The sequence below is a fragment of the Pagrus pagrus genome (genome assembly GCF_965226575.1).
Source record: "Pagrus pagrus genome assembly, chromosome: 7".
Lineage (NCBI taxonomy): Eukaryota > Metazoa > Chordata > Actinopteri > Spariformes > Sparidae > Pagrus > Pagrus pagrus.
Genome location: NC_140191.1, coordinates 6,025,325 through 6,045,179, shown reverse-complemented (window position 1 = coordinate 6,045,179; position 19,855 = coordinate 6,025,325). Strand labels below are relative to the sequence as shown.

Sequence of the window (19,855 nt, the reverse complement as noted above, 5' to 3'; positions counted from 1 at the left end):
GCAGCACCAGTGCCAGTCGTCTCCTGTTGGGGTGGCACTGGCCCCGCTGCCAGGGGATTGGTTATTCTGTGTGCTCGGTCAGTGGTGGGCACGGGGCCCGGGACAGAGAGGGGAACACAAGGGGTGGAAGAAAAGAAAAAACAGAAAGAATGGCACAGGGAGACCTAGTTTGAAAGAGGAGGCAGAGGCTGGGTCTCTGCAGAGACTTCACAGGAGGAGTTGAGAGGGTTCAGGCCACTTAGGTTTACTATAAAGTTTTAAGGGTAAGGCTAGAGGTTGTTGTTAATTGCATGAGTGATTAATCAATTCTTTTTATAGTTTGTTGTTTTGTCTGTCAGAAAATAGTGAAACATGCCCTCTGAGCTCAAGCTGACGTCTCCAAACACAAAGATATTCAACTGGAAATCAAATCAAATACAGAAAGGCAGCAAATGTAAACATTAGAGTAGTGGAAACTATGCTCTGACTTTTTGTACCTTTCATGAATCAATCCCCCAGAACGGTTGATCCCACATTTCCTATAATGCAATGGCATCTTTCGTCAGACGCCACACGGCTAGTAAATGCCCATGTGTATCGTTCAAACTCCACGCCTCCTCTTGGTAAAACAGACTTTCTGAAAACATCATCATGGTTATTTTTTAAGACTGAAGAGTTACAGCGATGGACACGTGCAGACAGCAGAATGTAGCCTATTAAAGTTATACTGGTTATGAAACAGTCTCATTTTGATGCTACTGTCTCTTTATGACCTACATAAGAAAACGAGATGATCATTTAGAAGATAAATTAAGGAGTCGTGGCTTGAAAATTCCTTGTAGTAGCCTTAAATAAAAAAATATACGATAACTTGCAGAAAACATACATTCAAGCACTTTCAATTCACAACTCTGAAAGGCTTTCAAGAACCGTGGGAGCCCTGCACTGGAGAGACAGTAAGAAGACAAAAGTCATCATGTCATACGAGTTTCTTTTTATTGTTCAATGCATGGCCACACACATATACTTGTTTTCTTTTGCACTGTGCATGATGGGACAGTCACTATGGTAATGGTGATGTAGACGGGACACATTGTAGGAGTTTACAGGGGTCCAAACACAACCCACGTTCCTCTGGGAAAGTCAGCTGGCCCCCCTCTCTTCTGAGCCTCCTCTGTGACGAGCTACAACACGAGGCTCGTCAGCTTCTACCCTCCCTCCTCTCTCTGACACGACACCTTGTTAAATAAATTCTGGATTATACGTTTTTTTTTTTTTTATATTCAGAACTGCAGGACTTGTTCAGTGGATCAACACACGACAACAACCCCTTCCCTTTCCCTTAACATTCTTGCATATCATTCAGATTTAGCTTACAAAAAAGCAAAATAAACATCATTTGGGTACAAAAATAAAATCCAAATTAAAACTTTCAAACAGGGCAACACCTGTCGTGTTTTTTTTTTCCTCTTCTTTTTCTCATACAGAGATAGCACAATACATAAGTCACTGGTCACAAAAGTACACTGCAAATAAAGAAAAAAACAAAACCAAATAAAAATTTTAAAAAAGCCACAGAGGAAAGAAACCGATTCTGGAGATGTGTACATTTGTCTTCCTCAACCTTTCCTAGAGGCCTATGAGCTATGAGACGCCTGGTTTGTTTTGAGCCTCGGGTGTCAGGTGGACGGAGTATTCTCCATCTTAAAGTTGTCGTCATACACCCTCGACTTTCCAAAACGGCCTACCAGACTCGCACATTCTTAACCCTGTTTCTCGAATACAGACTGAAGGGAAAGGGGAGGAGGGAACAGAAAATCCAAACCACTGCTCTAAATATCTATATGGATTCATCTGAGCATGAGTGTGTTTATGTGTGTGTGTGTGTGTGCGCGGTTTCTCTCTCGACACGTATGTACTCGTTTGCTAACATATACAGTGTATTCCTGGTTAGGGTGTGAACCAGGGGCACTTAAATGTTGTGTAGCGTTCCCCCACCGTCTCCGCACCCCGACCACTAGGGGTCACTCTTTATGTTTAAGGAATGGGAGTGGGAGGTGGGATATCTGCTGTTTCTTAGAGCGCCGTTTCGCTCGCATTTCTCTTTTTATTTTTTTACTCCACTGTTTTAACTTTTCCACCCCTCTGAGCTTTAACTCCTTCCTACACTTTAGCTTTCTTTTGAGTTGGTTTTTGCCTTTGGAGACGCAGATACACACAGAGCAAAAGAGTGGGAGAGAGAGAGAGGGAGCGAGTGTTGTGATCGATCAGCTGTTCGCAGCGCCGACAGCTGCCCCCGTTTGACCTCTCAGCCAATCTCCTTCCACTGCCGGTAGAACTCCACGATGTTCTTCAGCTCCATGCCCGCCGAGCCCGCCGCCTGGATCGCCGCCTGGCAGAGGAGAAACAGACACAGATATGCAAATAAATACAAAACACATCAGATATGAAACCTGTCACACACACAGTGCTTTTACAACTGTGTTTTAGTCATCACGGCCAATGCAAATGTTTAGCTAACGCACGTCTACTGATAAGAAAGAAGATTCAAAATGTCTGACTAAAATCTACAGACCATAAACGTGTCTGTGTGCTTAACTGGAGTGCTTGTTGTTAGCATCTTTAAGCCCCCGTGAAATCAAAATAGAAGTTTTTCTTTGATCAAACCATCACCTCTACACAACTGGCAGGCCCAACAATGACAAAAAAGTTGTTATGTAACTACTCTTAAAAAGTAATTTGGGGTTTGTCGTTTCCTGGAAAACACTTTTAAAATGAGGATGACTCATCCAGCACTCAGAATAGAGGCTGTCCAATGAAGCACTTTTTTGAATTTTCATGATGTCACTGGCGTGGAGCTTTTTTTGGTAACGGACCTCACTCTGGTGAAACTGGATCATATTTTAGGGAGAAATATTTTCAGTTTTTCCCTCTGATGTCCTTCCACGTCTCTGCCTGAACTCTCTGTGATTTATAGAGTTTCCTGATGGACAGTCACAAGTAACCATTAACTGCTTATAACTGTGGTTAGTACTCTGCTAGCCATTTCCTGGGAACTTTAAAAACCCTTCCCTCGCAACGTTCAGACATCAGACCTGGGGAGGATGCATCTGACAAATGTTGACAGTTTCTGAAACTGACCATCTCACTTCCATCACTTTTTGTGTGTACAACTGTGGCAAACAATATGACTGCCATCGAGGAGAGTTTCTCTGAAGGTTTGCGCAAAGTCTGTATATATATTTTGTATCATATTTAATGCCATCTATTTGATTTGAATGTCATTTTTTTTTTCATAAAAGAGGCAGAGATAGAGAGCGGTCAGATCATGCAGTGACCTGAAGCATGAGAGTTTTGCGAACGTCACATGAGCAACGCTGGCATGTGGTCTAGTGCTTTTTGGTGTAAATATTTTGACATACGATTACTGTAAGCCCCACAAGCAAGTGACAAGTGACAACAACAACAAGATATGTTATACTGCTACAACCTTGAGAAAATGTGCATTATCTCAAGGACAGAGCAGTGACAGACACAGTCCAGTGAAGACTGCACTGGTTCAACAATAGAGCAAAAACTGAAATCCATTAACCTTTACTAGTCTTGGTAGAAAATGTAAAATTCCTGAGTATTTATAATGTAGCAAAATACAGCGAGTGACCGACCTTCATTGCTGCTGACTGAGTGCACAGATCTTCCACTTGATGGCCGGTAAGTATGGTCACCATCCCGGCTGTGTCTTCATCTCCGTTGCTCTGGGAGACTGTTAGCTGACGACAGCTGTCCACCATCTTGTATAAATGCCTAGACATAAAAAGAAGGAACAATCAAAATAGAAGTCAGGCTCATCCAATGAGTATGCTAAAAACCAAATAGAGGTAACTGTAGAAAGTGAGCCAGGTTTACCAGGCTTCGATGTCCTGGCGTTTGAGTTTATCTCTTTCAAAACTTCGACCCGACTCCTTCTGGCAGCGTATGTACCTACAGAAGGATAAGAAACAGAATATTTAAGTAAAAGGTTTGTGTTCGACATATTCTTGGAAAGAAGTGCAGAGGGAAGTCATCATATATGTATTACACCCACCTGTTGCCTTTGCGAAATTCAGACTCCAGGAAGCGGATGCTGTCCCTCGCACCAGCAATTTCCTTCTTCAACCTGTCAAGTCCATCAATCACTAAAACACAGAAGCAGTACAAGTTAAGTACCTGAGCAAACAGTCCCTTAATCAAAAAGACTGACTCAGACACCGACTTAGTGAAAAGGCAGAAGTTCAAGTTTAACTTTTTTGGTTTAAATTATGTTAACGCTTGGTAGATTTATCGTCATATGACTTACTTTCTCTGTGCTGCTATTCAGTTTCACCGCCCTGGTCAGCAGCTTGATACATTTTGTGAATCAGTCAGAGGATGAGGCAGTGCACTGACCTGTCCGTGGGATGATGATGATGAAGCAGCCGCTGCCGGCCAGCTGCCGGATGAGGTTCAGATGCTGGCAGAGAGCAGCTGTGTCTGGCACCAGGTAGGGAGACATGGACGACTGGGCCTTGGGCTGTTGAAGGCTGCCCTCTAGCTGCGACACCTCCAACTGCAAGGAAAGACAGACGGTGAGACCCAACAACTGATGACGAGCAATTAATGTATGATGGGTATGTGCAGTATATGATTACAGAACTATGACTAGCTTCAGGTTCCTGAGTCCGTCAGATGAGTTTAGTGAGTGTTCTTGTTAACGCCAACTGCATCAACTGTGTTTATACTGTATCACATCAGGTGAACAGACAGGGTAAACAGTCAGTGGACAGAGCAATATTAAAAACCTGAAGTCGAAGCTGGGCCATATCCCTCATTAAGCGATTTCGACGAGCCTCCTCTTCAGCCTGGAAATAGAGATAACGAGAGAGTCGACATCAAAAGGGACAGCTGCTTTGCTCACAAGTAAACACCATTTTGATTCATTAATTAAATAAATATTCTTCCCATTTATTCAGGTCAACAGTTATGAAACAAAACCAGTTTCACTGTGTAAACAAAGCACAGATCAATGAGATTTGACTGAATGGTGACACCCAGTGGTTCTTCTGGTCACTGTTCACATGTCACTCACCATTCGGAACTGGGCCTTGGCCTGCTGCACCAGATTGTCCTCTTCGGTCTGGCTGATGCTGGTGAAGATGCCCGCCTCTGGGTTGAAGTGCAGCACGTTGCCCTGGAGTTTTGTTAGGAAGTGGCCAAAACTGCGAATGCAACACACTCGCACCACACACTACGAGAAAGAGAAAAAGATGGAAAGTTTTTAAAGTTTTTATATTATGCACGTTTGATTATAAAATGTTACTTTAGATGAATCAGCTTAAAGGACTTTTGGTATCTGTGTGTCTGTCTACATGTGGTAGGTAGCAAGTCTCAGCCCTACAAAAGCCTTTACCATCTTTCACCTGCTCATTTTGGTTTTACATTTCGCAGCAGTTTTGGTTCAGTCCCACTGCTCTCATCAGTGCACTAGCACTTTACTATCTGCCCACCACCAAACAGCAGGCAGACAAACAGGCTTGTGGAGAGGAGCATTTAGCTGCTACAGAGGCAGATATTTCCCTCAGGAGTTGGTGGAGAACAAATTTTTGTGAAGGTGACTCTAAATAAATAAATGTGATGTAAATGTGATGTAAATAAGCAACGGTTATTAACTTTGTAAAATGATAATATGTCAATGTGGTGTTTGAAGGTTGTGCTGTCCCCCAAGATGCCAAAAAATGTAACCCTTCCCTTCTCCATGCACTTGGACATAGTGACATGCCGATCGGTACACATTTTTATTATTACAAAGACATGGTACACTGAAAATAGTTCTGTTGACGATGATCATATTGTGTTGATATTGGCAGACTTACTGGCAAAAAAAGAGGCAACACAACTTGCAAAATCCTGTGTCATGATTCTACAATAATAGGCTTCACATGGTGGAGCTGATGGCTTTGGTGTTTCTAGTGTTTAACCAATATTGAATGTGCAAAAGCTGAATCCTGTGCGTGTGTGTGTGTGTGTGTGTGTGTGTGTACCTCCTGTAGGGAGCTGAGGGAGGGGTTGCGGCGAGTGAAATCAAGGCGGCGGTGTGCTACGCTGAGAGCAGGCAGGTGCCGCAGAGCCAAATCCTCGGGCAGCAGCAGACTCTGGACCAACCCGGGCTGCTCGCACTCATTTAACAGTTCTGTCACCTCTGCGTTCAGACCGAGCTCTGCAGTAACACACATGGATAAATAAATAAACGAGCAATGGACTCAGAGCACAGTCGTTAGTGACTAAAAGTCACACGAGGAGAGAAATATTCAGTGTGAGAGCTGAGTGTTAGCACTGTTCGTTAAGTGTGCGCACACAGTACAGAGATGAGATCAGAGCTTGGAGGTATGGACAAAATTAAATCAACTTTATCGATAAAAAATATCCATATAAATTCACATTATAACATTAAACAGTATGGACGGAAAATAATGCATATCAGACCAAATAATAATATTGATAATGATAAAAATACAATTACTCTAATAAGGGGAATGGGACTGTTCTTTGACCACTTATTGAAAGGAGAGAGATTTCTGGCAGAGAGTCAGATGAGAGAAATCTAATCAAGTGTGTCAAAGGACATTTTAGTATTCCCAGTGGGAACAAAAACCAAGACACTGCCATCCTGTGCCTCCTGAGCTACACAGGAGTATAAATATCTATGCGGTGCAGCCTATCACTAACTCACCAGCCTCGAGCATCTTGCTGCCATCTGGTAGCAGGTTGAGCAGCACAGACAGTCGGTTCCACAGGCTTTGCGAACTCTGCAGAGAGAGAGCCGGTTTTCTTACATACAGTCCTAAATGTCAGTGTTTCACAGAAAATGCAGGACAACCTCCCCACTCACCTGAGCACACATGAGGATAATGTCAGTGTTTGTCCTTAGCCAATCAATAAACACCTTCACCACCTGGATCAACCCCTGATTGGTCAGGATCTCCAGCTTCTCTAGGAGGGTTTTCTCACTGTGTACGGATTGAGAACTGTGTTGGCTGCCCTCCGAATCAGAGTCCAAATCTAAAACAGGTGACACAAAGCAAGAGGACAAGTTTAATTTCAACTGTGTAACATTAGGAGTTCTTTGCGAATCCATTAAAAATTAAACAGATGACACAAAAAGACTTTACAAGATTATACGTGACACTGATGCTCAAAGCACATTACCATTTTCATTGGTTCCGTTGGCAGTACCAGGGTTCATATCGGAGGGTGAATCCCCAGGAGGTGGCGGCGTCTCTTGGGAGGGGGGAGCAGAGGCGTCAGTTGGGGTGGGAATGCCCGAAGAAGATGAGGCTTGAGGCCTCAACAACATGTTGCTGAAGGTTGGCGCCAGGCGGAAGCAGCGTTTTGCCTGGAACAGTTGTGAGGACATGGCCTGGAGGTTACTGCTGATGCTGGAGTCGCCAGGCAGGAGAGGACCGTTAGTGGTCGGAGGCGTGTCACCATCCCTGTCGCCTCCTTCTTCCTTCGGTTGGTCTTCATCTTCCTCTTCGTCCTGGTGCTCCCGCGCCTGACCCTCCAAGTTGTCTGAGTTTTCCGTGTCCTCGATGTCTTCCAGGTCTGAGCGAGACTCCTGGCTGTTCATGTCCGAGTCCGTCTCCACATCGAATGCCGTTCCTCCTTCCTCCTCCTCTTCCTCTGAGCCACTCCCCCAGCTGCCCTCCTCGCCCAGGTGGTCTCTCTTGGTCTCCTTCCTGATAGGTGGAGGATTGGGCGGGGTTCCTGTTGTGGTGCCACCTGTTGAATCAGTGTGCCCCCTTCTCTCGTCATCGTCATCTTCATCCTCTTCACTCTCGAAGCCTTCGCTCAGGTCGCTCTCATCCTCACCTCGAGCGTCCTTGCGGGCACATCGGCGTCGGCGGAGTCTAGACAAGCGGGTGTACTTCTTCTTCTGTCTCTGTTTCTCTTCCTCCATTTTGCGCTGTTCTTCCACGCTTTGCTTTTTGGTGCCAACCCTCTCACAGCCATCTTCATCTTTCTCCTCCTCGTCTTCTTGCTCCAGGGAGCCATTCTGTAGAGGCTTCTCATCAGAGCGATCCGTTGGTGGAGCTGACAAATCCCTCGTCTCCAGGTCATCTAGATAAGAGAAGAAACACTCACTGCTTTTTCGTCTTCATCCAGGTTTTTTAAATACAGATTTTACTTTACAAAACAAAAGTTCTCCACTGGGATATTCGAAAATGAGCAGATTGGAAAGAGTGAATAAATGTGTTTAACTTTAAATTACTCTTGACTTGTAAAACCTTCAAATATTTCTGTAGTTCTCCCATAAGAAAACATTTTGAACCACAAAAAGCATCCTGAACTTTAATCCTCTAGGATATTGCTGATAGGATACGCTGGGATAGAACTGATCTGATCTATGTGCCTGATACTGGCTGGAAAACCTCCCAAACTGCACTGGCTTATGAGATTTTTTTCCCTTCTCCTTATACGGAGACAGGTTTCCTCTCTCACCTGTGGCGTCAGTGTGAAGTGGAGGCACCTGGCTCTCCGCTTCCTCCAGTTCAGCCTGCAGCCGGATGTTGACGTGGTTCACCAGATGGGAGAACAGCGCCAGAGTAAAAGCTATGGATGCACTGTACTGCTTTGATCCTGAGGACACAAAACAACATTCATTAGTCAAAAATAATTATTTACATCGAAATGTGTACTTCTCCTGTTGTATACCCACAAATATCCTGGTAATAATCATTGCCACAAGACAGCATTTTCGGTACATATCAATAAATGTACAGGTTTCTTAAATCAGTCTCTGCTTGTGTCTGTTTTTGCAAAGCTGTTCTGAAACTTACACGTCATGTCTGTGCTTTCTTGTGTGTGCTTGTTGTTACATTGTTTGTCTTCACTTGGTTGCTCTGTAATTTGATCTGCTTTTATTGCTGCCCATGTCTTTGTCCTAGTTTTACTGTAATCAATATGCCCTTCCATCATGGTTGCGGTTTAAAATTGTTTCTTGATTTTAGGTTGCCAACATTGAACCTGGCTAGAAACTACAGATGAAAGTTGGCCTCTTGGTTGAAAGTTGGCCTCTATTTCTGGCATATTTATAGTCTTGTTCATTAATATGCTGACATGTATTGTAATATTGTTGATAAATGACAAGAAATATGTCTTGAAACAGGGTCACTATTCTATAGTTTGTTCACCAGAGAGTAGTGATAAGTGTAATTCTTCAACTTTTTAATGTCTGGCGAACAACATTTCATTTAATTAAGCTGTTAAAAATAAAACATTTAAGTGTTTGTTATTGGTTGTGTGAAAATATCTACCAATATGTCATTATCAGATGTTTTAAGTTCTTAAATATAAATATTAATATTGGCCTCAAAAATCCTGTAACAGTAGGGCTGTAATAAAAATGACACATTTCTGTAAATCATCAAAAACCTAAAGATGTATTTCTTCAGATTTATGTTTGTAAATTTCAAGTTTGTGTCCAAATTTCTGGTTGGGAGTCGATCCATCACAGATCCTCTTGTGATGGCAACAAACATGAACAACGTTAGTGGGCGTTTTGGAGAGAGTTGCGCGGCCGTTTGGCTAGTTAACTGCTCAGCGCCACAAAAATAAAATCAAGTCTGGCTGGTATCTCCTTCCTCTTCTCCTAATTATTCTAATCCTCGTTTGATCAGGCCCTCTGAAGATGGGCCTCATTAGTTTTTAAGAAGGATAAAAAAAAAAAGTTATTGTTGGTTCACTCACCTCCCCTCTTCAGGCTGTGCACCACCATCAGACAAGTGACCACCATCTTGAAGACGAGCGTGTCAGGCAGCACAGGGCAGGAGCTATCTGCGTGCTGCTGCTCCTCCTCTTCCTCGCTGGGGGAGTGGTGAGCGCCGCCATGTGTCGGCGGTGGCAGGTAAAACAGCACCAGGTTGAAATCCTCCAGCACCGACTGGCAGAGTGACGTCAGCTCTGTCTCCATCAGACTACAGGCAGACAGAGGAGGGAAGGCAAGATTATAAAAATGAAGGACACAATAAAAATACAAGGTGAAATAATCAATTCTTCAAGAACAACACTGTTGTTAGGGGTTCAGGTGAACAAGGAGGAAGACCAGGTTTTATATGTTCATTTTCCCTGTCCTTCATTTTGGCTCATGAACTACGAGTACATTTTATTGGTAGTTAAATCAGTTTGTTTGAACATTTTTACAGGCAGGAAGACTCTGCCTGGTGAAATGTTAACATCTGTTCAGACAATGTTTGACTTTGATATCACTGGTGCAGGTAAGAGGTCACACACTATAGATACATTTGACACTCATTAAACAGATGAAAACAGACTGTTTTCATCTAGTCTCAACATAAAAATGGTGATGTTTTAAAAATACAGTGAATTCAGAGGTTTATTGCCGTTGTTGTAAAACCCTATTCTCATTGAACTAGTTCCTGAGGGACTCTAGTCATTTGTAATATTGCAGAGGACGTCTGTGATCTCAATCCTGTTCGAATCGGTCATGTAAGTAAGTAGTAAAGTAAGAATTTCACCGCATTTTAAATATCATATTTTGCCAAACACAGAGGTCATGAGAGAATATTTGTCCGTGCAGATCAGCATGTCTGTGGTTTTTGGGGTTGTATTTCTTGAAGTAAGAAATTTGGTTGCGTGTCATAAAATACTGAGCAAGAGTCAACAGCTGTGCAGTGAGATAGCCTCTATTGAAGTTGGAAAGTGATAACAGAGAAGGTTAGGCGCAACAGAAGGTGTCATATTCAGCCACAAAGCATCTTAAACTTGATCTAAATGAGCTGCAAATGTGTATTTATGCTTGTGAAACATGCAGAAAGTAGGCTTATCAACTCTCAACTATATTAATATTGTGGGTGCAGAAGAACAGATGCTTTGCTTCTAAAAGGGAGATGTTACACAAACCTTGACATCACATTCATCACATTCAGGAGATAATGTAGGTAAATGAGAGTAAAATACAGAATTTGCTTATCACAAGCAAATGCGCCACAAGAAACACAAATGATGGTGGTTATTTCTAAATCACATGAGGTCCCCTGGTAATACTAGTACCCTGCAAATAGGGCTAAAAAACAATGGAGAAAAAAAGGAGGACAGCAGGTAAGTGACAGCAGAAGCACTCACCTGTTCTTGGGCTGCAGCAGGCTCTGAAGGTACATGAAACTCACGAGGAGGCGCTTAATGTCTTTTGATCTGCAGAAGAAAGTCATAGCAAATTATAGAAATCGGAAATAACAGATATTTTAATTTTTATTAAGATTTTGTCAATCAAACTTTGTTGACCACAGAAGAGAATTACATGTAATATTTTCATGTTTTGGAGACACAGTGGTGTAGTGAATGCTTTCACTATTGCTCTGCCATTTTCATTCCCGAGTAACTTCATTTATATTTAAAAGAGACTGAAACCCCTCTGACGTCTGTACGCTAAACATCAACTTTTATCCAGCAGCTGGTTGGCTTCACGTAAACACCGAAAGCAGGAGGAAAATAATAACACAAGTCAGCATACCAGCGCTTCTTGAATTAACATGTGTGGTGTCAATCTTACCTAACTCTTGGCAGATAAACCAAAAAGCATATTTCCCAAAATGTGGACAACAGATTTATAAATTTATGATAATGCAATGCAAACTGCTGCAAAAAGTTTTCACACTGAACACACCACAGCTGAGTTATGTGTTATTATGTAAATGAAACAAAGCTGCATTGTTCTCCGGGCAAGTGGCAAAAGAATCTGTTAATCTTATTTGCTTCATGCACAATACTAATCTGAATAATCCTAATGATAAATAAACTGTGCAAAACTACCAGAAATGCTTCGTCATTTTACTTCTCGAACAGTTTCTTTAGACTTTTCCACTGTGGAAGTCATTTATTTTTCATGTGTGCAAAGTCTTCTCTCTCTCTGAAAGCCTGTGAATCCTCCTCACCTTTGTCGAGACGGAGACAGCTTCTTCATCTCCTGCTTCTTCACCTGGTGGTACATCTTGGCAGCTTTGTCAAACAGGCGCTTCAGGTTGCCATAGGCGCCCTCAAAGGGGGCGTCTGATTGGATGCTAGCACAGGTGAGATATTTGTTAATACTCTCAACTTACTGGGTTGTGGGTCAATAGTTATATTATACATTACTGTACATAAAGACTCCTCACCAGCGTAGGTAGTAGTAGGTTGCTTCAACATTGTAGAACTTGCTCCCTGCCAGTGTGCCCAGTTGGTTAAAAGGCATTCCTGTAAACAGGACAGACAAGTACTTAGTTTACATTCATTTTTCCAGTTGCCTGATGTTGAGAATCATTACCGAATGTTCACTGATCAATCTGAAAAAATAAAGATGGTGTATTTCAAATTGTTGCAATGCTTGAAACAAAATTATTCCAGCAGAACGGCGGTGATGCTCCTTCATCTTTTGAACAAAATATAATTCTAACATTTAATAACTTCACATGGAAAAACCTGAAACGATATCTGATATTTTGATGAAGTCCTTTGAGGATAACAGTAACAAGGAGTGAAAAATATTTAAAGGAAAACTAATGAATAAATCAGTAAACACACAAATAAAGTGCTGATCACTGTATAAACTTCACAGCACCTTTAAAATGTATAAAACGTATAATATCCTGGTTGTTTAATATTTACAAAACTCGAGGAAAAACAGTAACAACAGTAATATTATATAAATAACTAGCTCTCCTATAAAATGCCAAATTGTAACAAATAATTTGGCAAATAAGAAGTTGGATGTCAGATGTGAACAATTTTTCCTCCAGTCTTTATGCTAAGCTAACCGGCGGCTGGCTCTACCTATATAATCACCATACAGATGTGAGTGGTACTGATCCAACTCTCAGCACAACAGCCAATAAGTGTGTGTCCTAAAATGTTGAACCATTTCCCCAAATAGGGTTTGGATTTGCGATCCAAACATGACTTTCTTCCACGGTAACAAACAGAATTTACACTTGTCAGCGCCCCTCTTCAGTTGCTTTCTCTATCTATTGAATAATGGCATTTCATATATTTATTTGTGTTGTGGCTAAGTGCATCACTTACGACAATAACATCTCTGCACTTTTAAGAAGCAGAGTATTCCTGCGACTCTTCCAGCCGAGTAAACACAAACTTTACCAGGTTCTCACTGACTGTGGGAACAGCACAGCACTGTGTTAAAAAAGTTACTGTCACTTACCCACGTGTGGCATGACAGACAAGGCCTGATGGTAAAACCTTTCTGCCAGCTGCTCAGCCTCCACTCCAGCAAGCTCATTCTGATAACGGGCTGCAGAGGAACAAAGTAATAATTAATGCTGATAACAAGCTCATCAAATAAATATTACCACATATTTTGGAGCACAAGTACTTCGACAAAAGTCATTAACTTAGGCTGAAAAAACAGAATTTCATTTGCTGGTGTAATATTCAGTTAATAATCAAGGATCAATCAATATACTAACATCTCAGTATCACATAAGACTCAACCAAACGGCCTCCTGCCAGTTATAGTCTATAGCTTTGCCAAAATTTCCCACGCTGAATGACACACACATGCTGTCTCACACCTCTACAAGCTGGGTAGAGAGATGAAGTAATTGTGTTCTCTAAATGTTCTATTATCATGTTATTACCTAGATCTCCAAGGTAGACCAGACAGCGATGGCAGGCCATCTGTGCCCACTCCATCTCCTTGGGGGTGGCTGACACTGGTTTCTTTCGGCCTGCGGGGAAGAATTACACAATGCTTTTTTTCTTCTTCTCCTTTTCATTTCAAGCGTTTAGCTGATGCACTTAGCAAAATGACTTGGAGTTATGTAACAGATGAACAAGCTTGAATTCCAGGAAAGCAATAAATGTTAGAGACAGCACCCAGATATTACTCGCAGCACTGTTTCTCTGTTCCTAAGGTGTTAATGTGCTGTTTTTGTTTTTGTTGGCCAAGTAGACACTATGTATTGATTAGATCTCATGATAAGATAAGGATCCCCATATCTATGTGCATGAAATCTGCGCTATGCGCTTGCAAAAACGTGCATGTATAACACCACAGAGATTAGGATGGCACGCTGCACAATACCACAACCTTGGGCGACCCTGCACCTGCCTGTTTCTCTGTGCTCATAATAGAATATCTTGGCACTTCTCCACCTATTTTCCTGCTTTGCATAGTTCAAAGCAACATCTGATACAGACTGAACTCAGACAATGGACACAAACACCTGGTGTGAAGGTAGCGTTGTGATCACACTGTTCATTAACTGGAGAGTGAACGTACATCTTAATTTATATATTTCAACTATAAATGAGGTTGAACTTTTCAGTGGACGCTTTCAGAGAGTTTTTGCAGTTTAAATATTAAATCCACTGGTTTCAAACCACTGGTAATACCACTGTGAATGGGATTTACAGCCATTTCATAAGAAAAGCAAATCTGAATCGTGCAAAGATGGTAAAAGAAAAGAAAGAAAGATATAAACAAACTGTGTTAAAGGCCTTTATCAAAGCAAACATGTTCTTGTTGTTATAGTAAGAAGAGGACAGAAAGAGCTATTTAAGTGTAAAGCCAACAAGCAAGCACAACACAAGACTCCTGACACTGGCAGACACCATCATTAATTTATCATTCAAACCTGTGCTTTTTCCAGTGACATAATGCAGTGGCATAACAACATATTTAAATAAAAAGGTCTCCAAGTGACCAAGATTTTAAAATGTAATGAATGACATGTTTAAATTAGGGACAGGCAGACAGCCTGTTTTATAAGTCTGACTGTCACACACCCTCCTGACAAACATTCAGTCAGACATTAGATGCTGCTATTATGTATGAATGTTCTCCATCTGTGTCTGAATTTGCAGCTCTTACCGATTAGTGGGTCTGTGACGTGAGTCCAGTCGATGCAGTCCTGCAGCTCCAGCTGGTAATGTGACTGGATGTAGAGCAGCAGGTGCTGGTAGAAACCCACGCCGGCGATCAGGTGTGTGCGGTAGGCACACTCGAGAGCGCTGCGACTGTGGATGTGCTGCAATGGAAGAGAAAGAGGAGCCAGGACATTAGAGATGTGACCAGAACAACAACAATATACAGAGTCTATGTAGCATACAAACTGCAGTTCACATTTGGACTGAAACACTAAAATATACATGTATACAAATGACAAGCAATGGCGAGATATTTAGTGAATGAGAAAGAGGTTAAGGAAAAAAAACACTAGTAAAAAAGTAAGCTTAGAAGCAGAATGTGGCAGTGGGGTGTGGTTGAGGCGCCGGCTGCTGGAGGAGAGGGAGGAGTGGCTCAGCCGGTGCTCAGACAGCTGGACAGAATCAGGTAATCAATCACCTATATAAGCACGCTTGTAACCTGGTTCTGGTCTCTTGCAGTAGGCTGGGTCCTGGGAGAGGACCGAGCACCGCACCGACGACAGCAGACGGCAGGCGGGCGTTACCCTCAGCCGCGACGGCTGTTCCTTTGCGTTTTGTGTATGATTGTGAGCCACCCTTGTCTGCTGGCTGGTAAATAAAACTGTCACCACCTTCATCCCGCGCTGTTGCCTCCTTCCTGCCCTTCCTGTGAGCTCCAAGGCTCACACAGAAGTATCGTATTTTTTATATACCTTGCATTCTTTTTCCTTGTTGAAACATGATGCCTACATTACCCAGAAGTGATCACTGTTTATTTAAAGATTCAAGCAGAGATAAGGAGTGAGCTACACAGCTCTGGTGAACTCACTTCTTTCTAAGACTATTTTTTTCATTTTCAAACTTGCAGTCTTCAGAGTAAACTGATACTGACTCGAGTGACTTTACTTGAGATTTCATGCAGCTCTCTCTTTGTATAGTTTTTCACATATAGTAGTCATTTCCACTGGGACTATCCATGCATGACATGGACACACTCTTGGTCCTCTATGAGATATGAGTGTCAGTGACCACAAAACAGCAGATGTCACAATACAGTTGACCTTTAAGTGGCAGCCAGGATGTCAAGTCAGCTAAGAAGAGCAGAACTGTTTGGCTGACACATGCACAGAGGACTTCTTTCCACAGCTGCAGGGTGAGTTACCTTCTTGTTGGTCTTGATAACCTGGATGACCTCGTAGTAAACCTTCCTCCAGAGCAGCTCCTCAGCCTTGCGGCCATAGTCGACAGGGTGGAGAAACATCAGCTTCACACAAAGCTCCCTCAGCCTAAAAACACACATACAAAGAAGAACAGATACACACACATGCAGAAGTTAAGGAGGTAGTTGGGTCACCGGTTTGACAAGTGGACTAATGACTCAACCTAGTTTCACGTGAACAAGTTGGGCTACGCAGAACAGAAACACATACCAGGATATAAACGGTGGGCATTTTTTCACGATTGAGCAAATAATCAGCAGATTAATCAAAGTGAAAATAACAATTTGTTGGCAACTGAAGATTCTTGTACAATCCGACAAAAAGAAATATTGTGGCATCACTAATAAGCATGCCTTTCTCTTCTGTGGCTCACATTGTCACTGTAAAATGACTCAGAGTCAAGAGTTGTTCATCAGAATACTGTGAAGTCTCAGTCCACACTTTGTGCGCGGCCAATGACAAGATTATGTTAATGCAGTTATGCAAGTACATGCAGTATTTCTCATTATCTCCTCTTTGGAGAGCGGCTTCTCTGCTTGGTTCATCTATTTTTCAATGCCAAAGAGGATAATATCACACTCAACAATAACATCAGCCTCACCTTGCACTGAGGTGCAAAATTATCCCTTTTGCAAGATGAGTACAGTATACAACTACAGCTCTTACACAAGTGGATACCTCTAAATGCAGGTGTAAAGTCGTCCTATAATGTCGACAATGGAATAAAATGACTTTGGCCCTCCTAGAGGGGTCAGGGATGCATATGCCCTTGTACTGCACAAAAGATTGTTCTCATTATTGATTAATCTGAAAACTACTGTCTTGATTAACAGATTCAGTCAACAAAATGTCAGAAAAACACCAACAAAAATGCCCATTTAAATTTCCTTGAAACGTCAAAGGCGATGTTTGTAAATGTCAATGTTTGTCAGACCAACAGTCCAAAACTCAGAGATAATCGGTGTCCTATCGTATGTCACACGGGACCGCAGCAAATATTTACAGCTTGAAGCTCATCTTTAATTGAAAAATGACTGACACATATAACCAATTATCATAAGTATTTATCAATTAATTAGCTAATCACTTAAAATGGATGTTGGTTGACAGAGCTCCCGCAGCAGTCTCTGAGCTGGATGAGATACCTCCTCTGTCTCTAGTGCTGTGTCTGTTCAGACACAAGGTCTAGTCTCTTTCTAACATTAGCCTCAAACTTCCTGTTTCTCTTTTGTGCTTTTGGTTAATTTGTAACCAGTAACAACTTCAGTCCTGCTCACACAGACTGCACAGTTTCTCAGAGACATAATTGAGGGACTTTATTGAAAGGTATGTAAATGGACAGCTTAGATATATTAGAGGTGTTTTAAATGCTATGTGTGAACTGGATTTGGACACAGGTCAGAGATATAGTCTATAAGAGATGCAATGGGATGAACACATGTAGGATAATAGAGATAGTCAGCTGAATGAACTGGAGATGACTGATTAAAATTCATATTGTGTTCAGAACAGGTGGTCAGATGATACTCAGGTTACATGTAGCCTGTGAGGTGTGAATTACACTCCAGCCTCCACTCACACACACGACTGAGACAGCTGGACATACTTGTTGCGAAGGCTGATGTTCTCCGGCTTGAAGACCTCCCTGTAGGATGCTTTGCTGCCGATGATGACATCCAGCTTGTGCACAGACTCCACCACAGCCCTGTGAAGCGTTGGACAACAGCACAAAGCATTAGCACGATGACTGGTCTTGATGATTGAGAGGGGGCTGTCAGGAACAAATGCTGTGCTAGCAACCAAAACCCTTCCTGTTGCATTTCTCTGTAACAAGGGCGCTAATGACAAATGCAGCTAAAGCATGATTTCACAAGCTAACACGAGCTGCACTAACTGAAAGCCAAGATGCAGCTGATGTTACACTGACAAGTATGCAGCGAGGTCGGGCTTGTTAGTGTCGTGACAGGTTGCTGAGTGGAAGAATAGATGGACCCTTTCTCGTGTTAGCAAACACTGATTAGCTAGCGCTACGTTAGCCAACAGAACAACGTCCAATTAGCACCTTGGTTAGCTACGCAAAACGGCCTCGCCAAGTTACCTGTAAAGCCGCTTGATGAGAAGGACTTTCGCCTCTGGCTCGCTGTCCTGCCCCGGTCCACTCATGTTAGCGAGAGGCCAGTCGTTTGTTCACACGCTCCAGCGTTTAGTCGCCGCTTCCTTCCTCCCTCCCGACACACCAGTTGTCAGGGCTACTCGGGTTTGTTCCCCGGCAGTGACAACCGTGTTGATAGCCAGCTAGCGCTAGCTATCAAGATAGTGTTAGCTTTCCTCCCTTTCCCTCCGAGTCTCTTTCGTTTCTTGTGTCCTTTGGCAAGACCCCCTCTACCCATCCGTTCTGAAAACCGGGTAGGAGGGGGCGCCCTGTAATTTATGCTCTTCCTGGTCAGCTAAAACGCTCTGATATGCTTCTTGTGTTGTTCCCCGTTCCAGCCATTGCTACGAAGGCGGCCATTATTCCTATCAGGCAGTGACCGCCTGGATATCGCGAGACTACGGACAGTGCCCACAGACAGAACCGGGGGTTGCCAGGTCGTGTACAGATCCCTCATCTGCGAAAATCTTTATGAACACATTCAATATTCTTGGACCTGCAAATCGAAGAAAATAGACTTTTTAGACAAATAAAACACTGAAATAATGGTACCTTATTGTTTTCAATCATTTTGTTTGTGAGACAGGAAGTAATGGAATGTAACTAAGTACATTTACTCTAGCAGACCTGCTGTACTTTTCAATTTTGAGGTACTATTTCCTTTTTCTGCTACATTATACTTTCACTCCTCTACATTTTGGAGGCAGATATAGTGCTCTTTGCTCCACTACATTTATTTCATAATTTTAATAATTAGTGTCCTACTTGCAGATCACATGCTGAGCCACCACAGCCATTTTAGTCTGATATAATTTAATTCAATTTAATCTAATTTATAGGCAATCAGGTTGAAATAAATAAATAAACACTGATTACGATAATCAGAAAAATGCTGAATATCTGAACGGATAATCAGTCGAAACACAGCATGCACACGTTAATATATGTAACATTTATTTTTAGTTGCACTTTTTGTACTTATTGTACATTTATTGCAAGAAAATTACTTTTGATACTTAGGTACATCTAATATCAGACATTTCAAGACTTATATTATCAACATTATTTGTATGAGTGACTTTGATTTTTACCAAAGTAATATTTTACATGATATCTTTACTTTTACTCAAGTACGACTTGGGTACTTTTTTAACAACAGACAGGTGGTAAAACTGGTGAATACTGTTTGTGAGAGGGAGAAATCATCACTATGATGTACTTAAAGTACACTATGTTTGTTATGTCCCCCCTCATTATTATAATCTCCCACCACTCACTCTGCATCTGCAACATGTTGTTTAGATCCCCTCTCAGTAACCAACCTGCAAATAAACTAATCAGGCAAACATTCGGATCGCATTATGACTTTAAAAATCAATAAAAGTTTTGTTATAGACCTAAATGCTACGACTGGACAACATCCACCTTTTATCATCCTTATTAGGATATGTTGGTGACCTCATCCCACCACAGTAAGCCACATTTTGCATGCTTTCCGTGTCTTTCTTCCTCACAAAACACATCGGGTTGATGACAAAACTGTTGCTAAATGGCAAAATTATGTTTGATTTAA

The 19,855-nt window shown here is 42.1% G+C and overlaps 1 protein-coding gene across 1 annotated transcript; it reads right to left on the bottom strand.

Annotated features, from left to right (window-relative positions):
• Positions 1 to 953: 953 nt before the first annotated feature.
• Positions 954 to 18,669, bottom strand: smg5 (SMG5 nonsense mediated mRNA decay factor). Its single transcript, XM_084358345.1, has 22 exons — positions 18,229 to 18,669; positions 17,737 to 17,835; positions 16,073 to 16,196; positions 14,876 to 15,032; positions 13,641 to 13,730; positions 13,205 to 13,294; positions 12,165 to 12,243; positions 11,946 to 12,071; positions 11,137 to 11,205; positions 9,742 to 9,968; positions 8,494 to 8,631; positions 7,201 to 8,112; positions 6,884 to 7,053; positions 6,725 to 6,800; positions 6,036 to 6,211; positions 5,084 to 5,242; positions 4,797 to 4,856; positions 4,405 to 4,564; positions 4,064 to 4,154; positions 3,886 to 3,960; positions 3,645 to 3,783; positions 954 to 2,371 (listed from the first exon to the last, which is right to left on the bottom strand). Exons 1-22 carry the CDS (start codon positions 18,291 to 18,293, stop codon positions 2,288 to 2,290), a joined length of 3,366 nt encoding a protein of 1,121 aa, XP_084214471.1. The 5' UTR covers positions 18,294 to 18,669; the 3' UTR covers positions 954 to 2,287.
• Between the last annotated feature and the right edge of the window lie 1,186 nt (positions 18,670 to 19,855).

What these genes read in the sequence shown, in the direction of transcription:
- smg5 (XM_084358345.1), bottom strand. Translation starts at nt 18,293, where the DNA reads ATGAGTGGACCGGGGCAGGACAGCGAGCCAGAGGCGAAAGTCCTTCTC. An exon ending in GGTCTACCTTGGAGATCTAG is followed by an intron (nt 13,295 to 13,640) that starts GTAATAACATGA and finishes GTTCCTCTGCAG; the next exon opens with CCCGTTATCAGAATGAGCTT. An exon ending in CTGCTGCAGCCCAAGAACAG is followed by an intron (nt 9,969 to 11,136) that starts GTGAGTGCTTCT and finishes GTCTGCCTGTAG; the next exon opens with TCTGATGGAGACAGAGCTGA.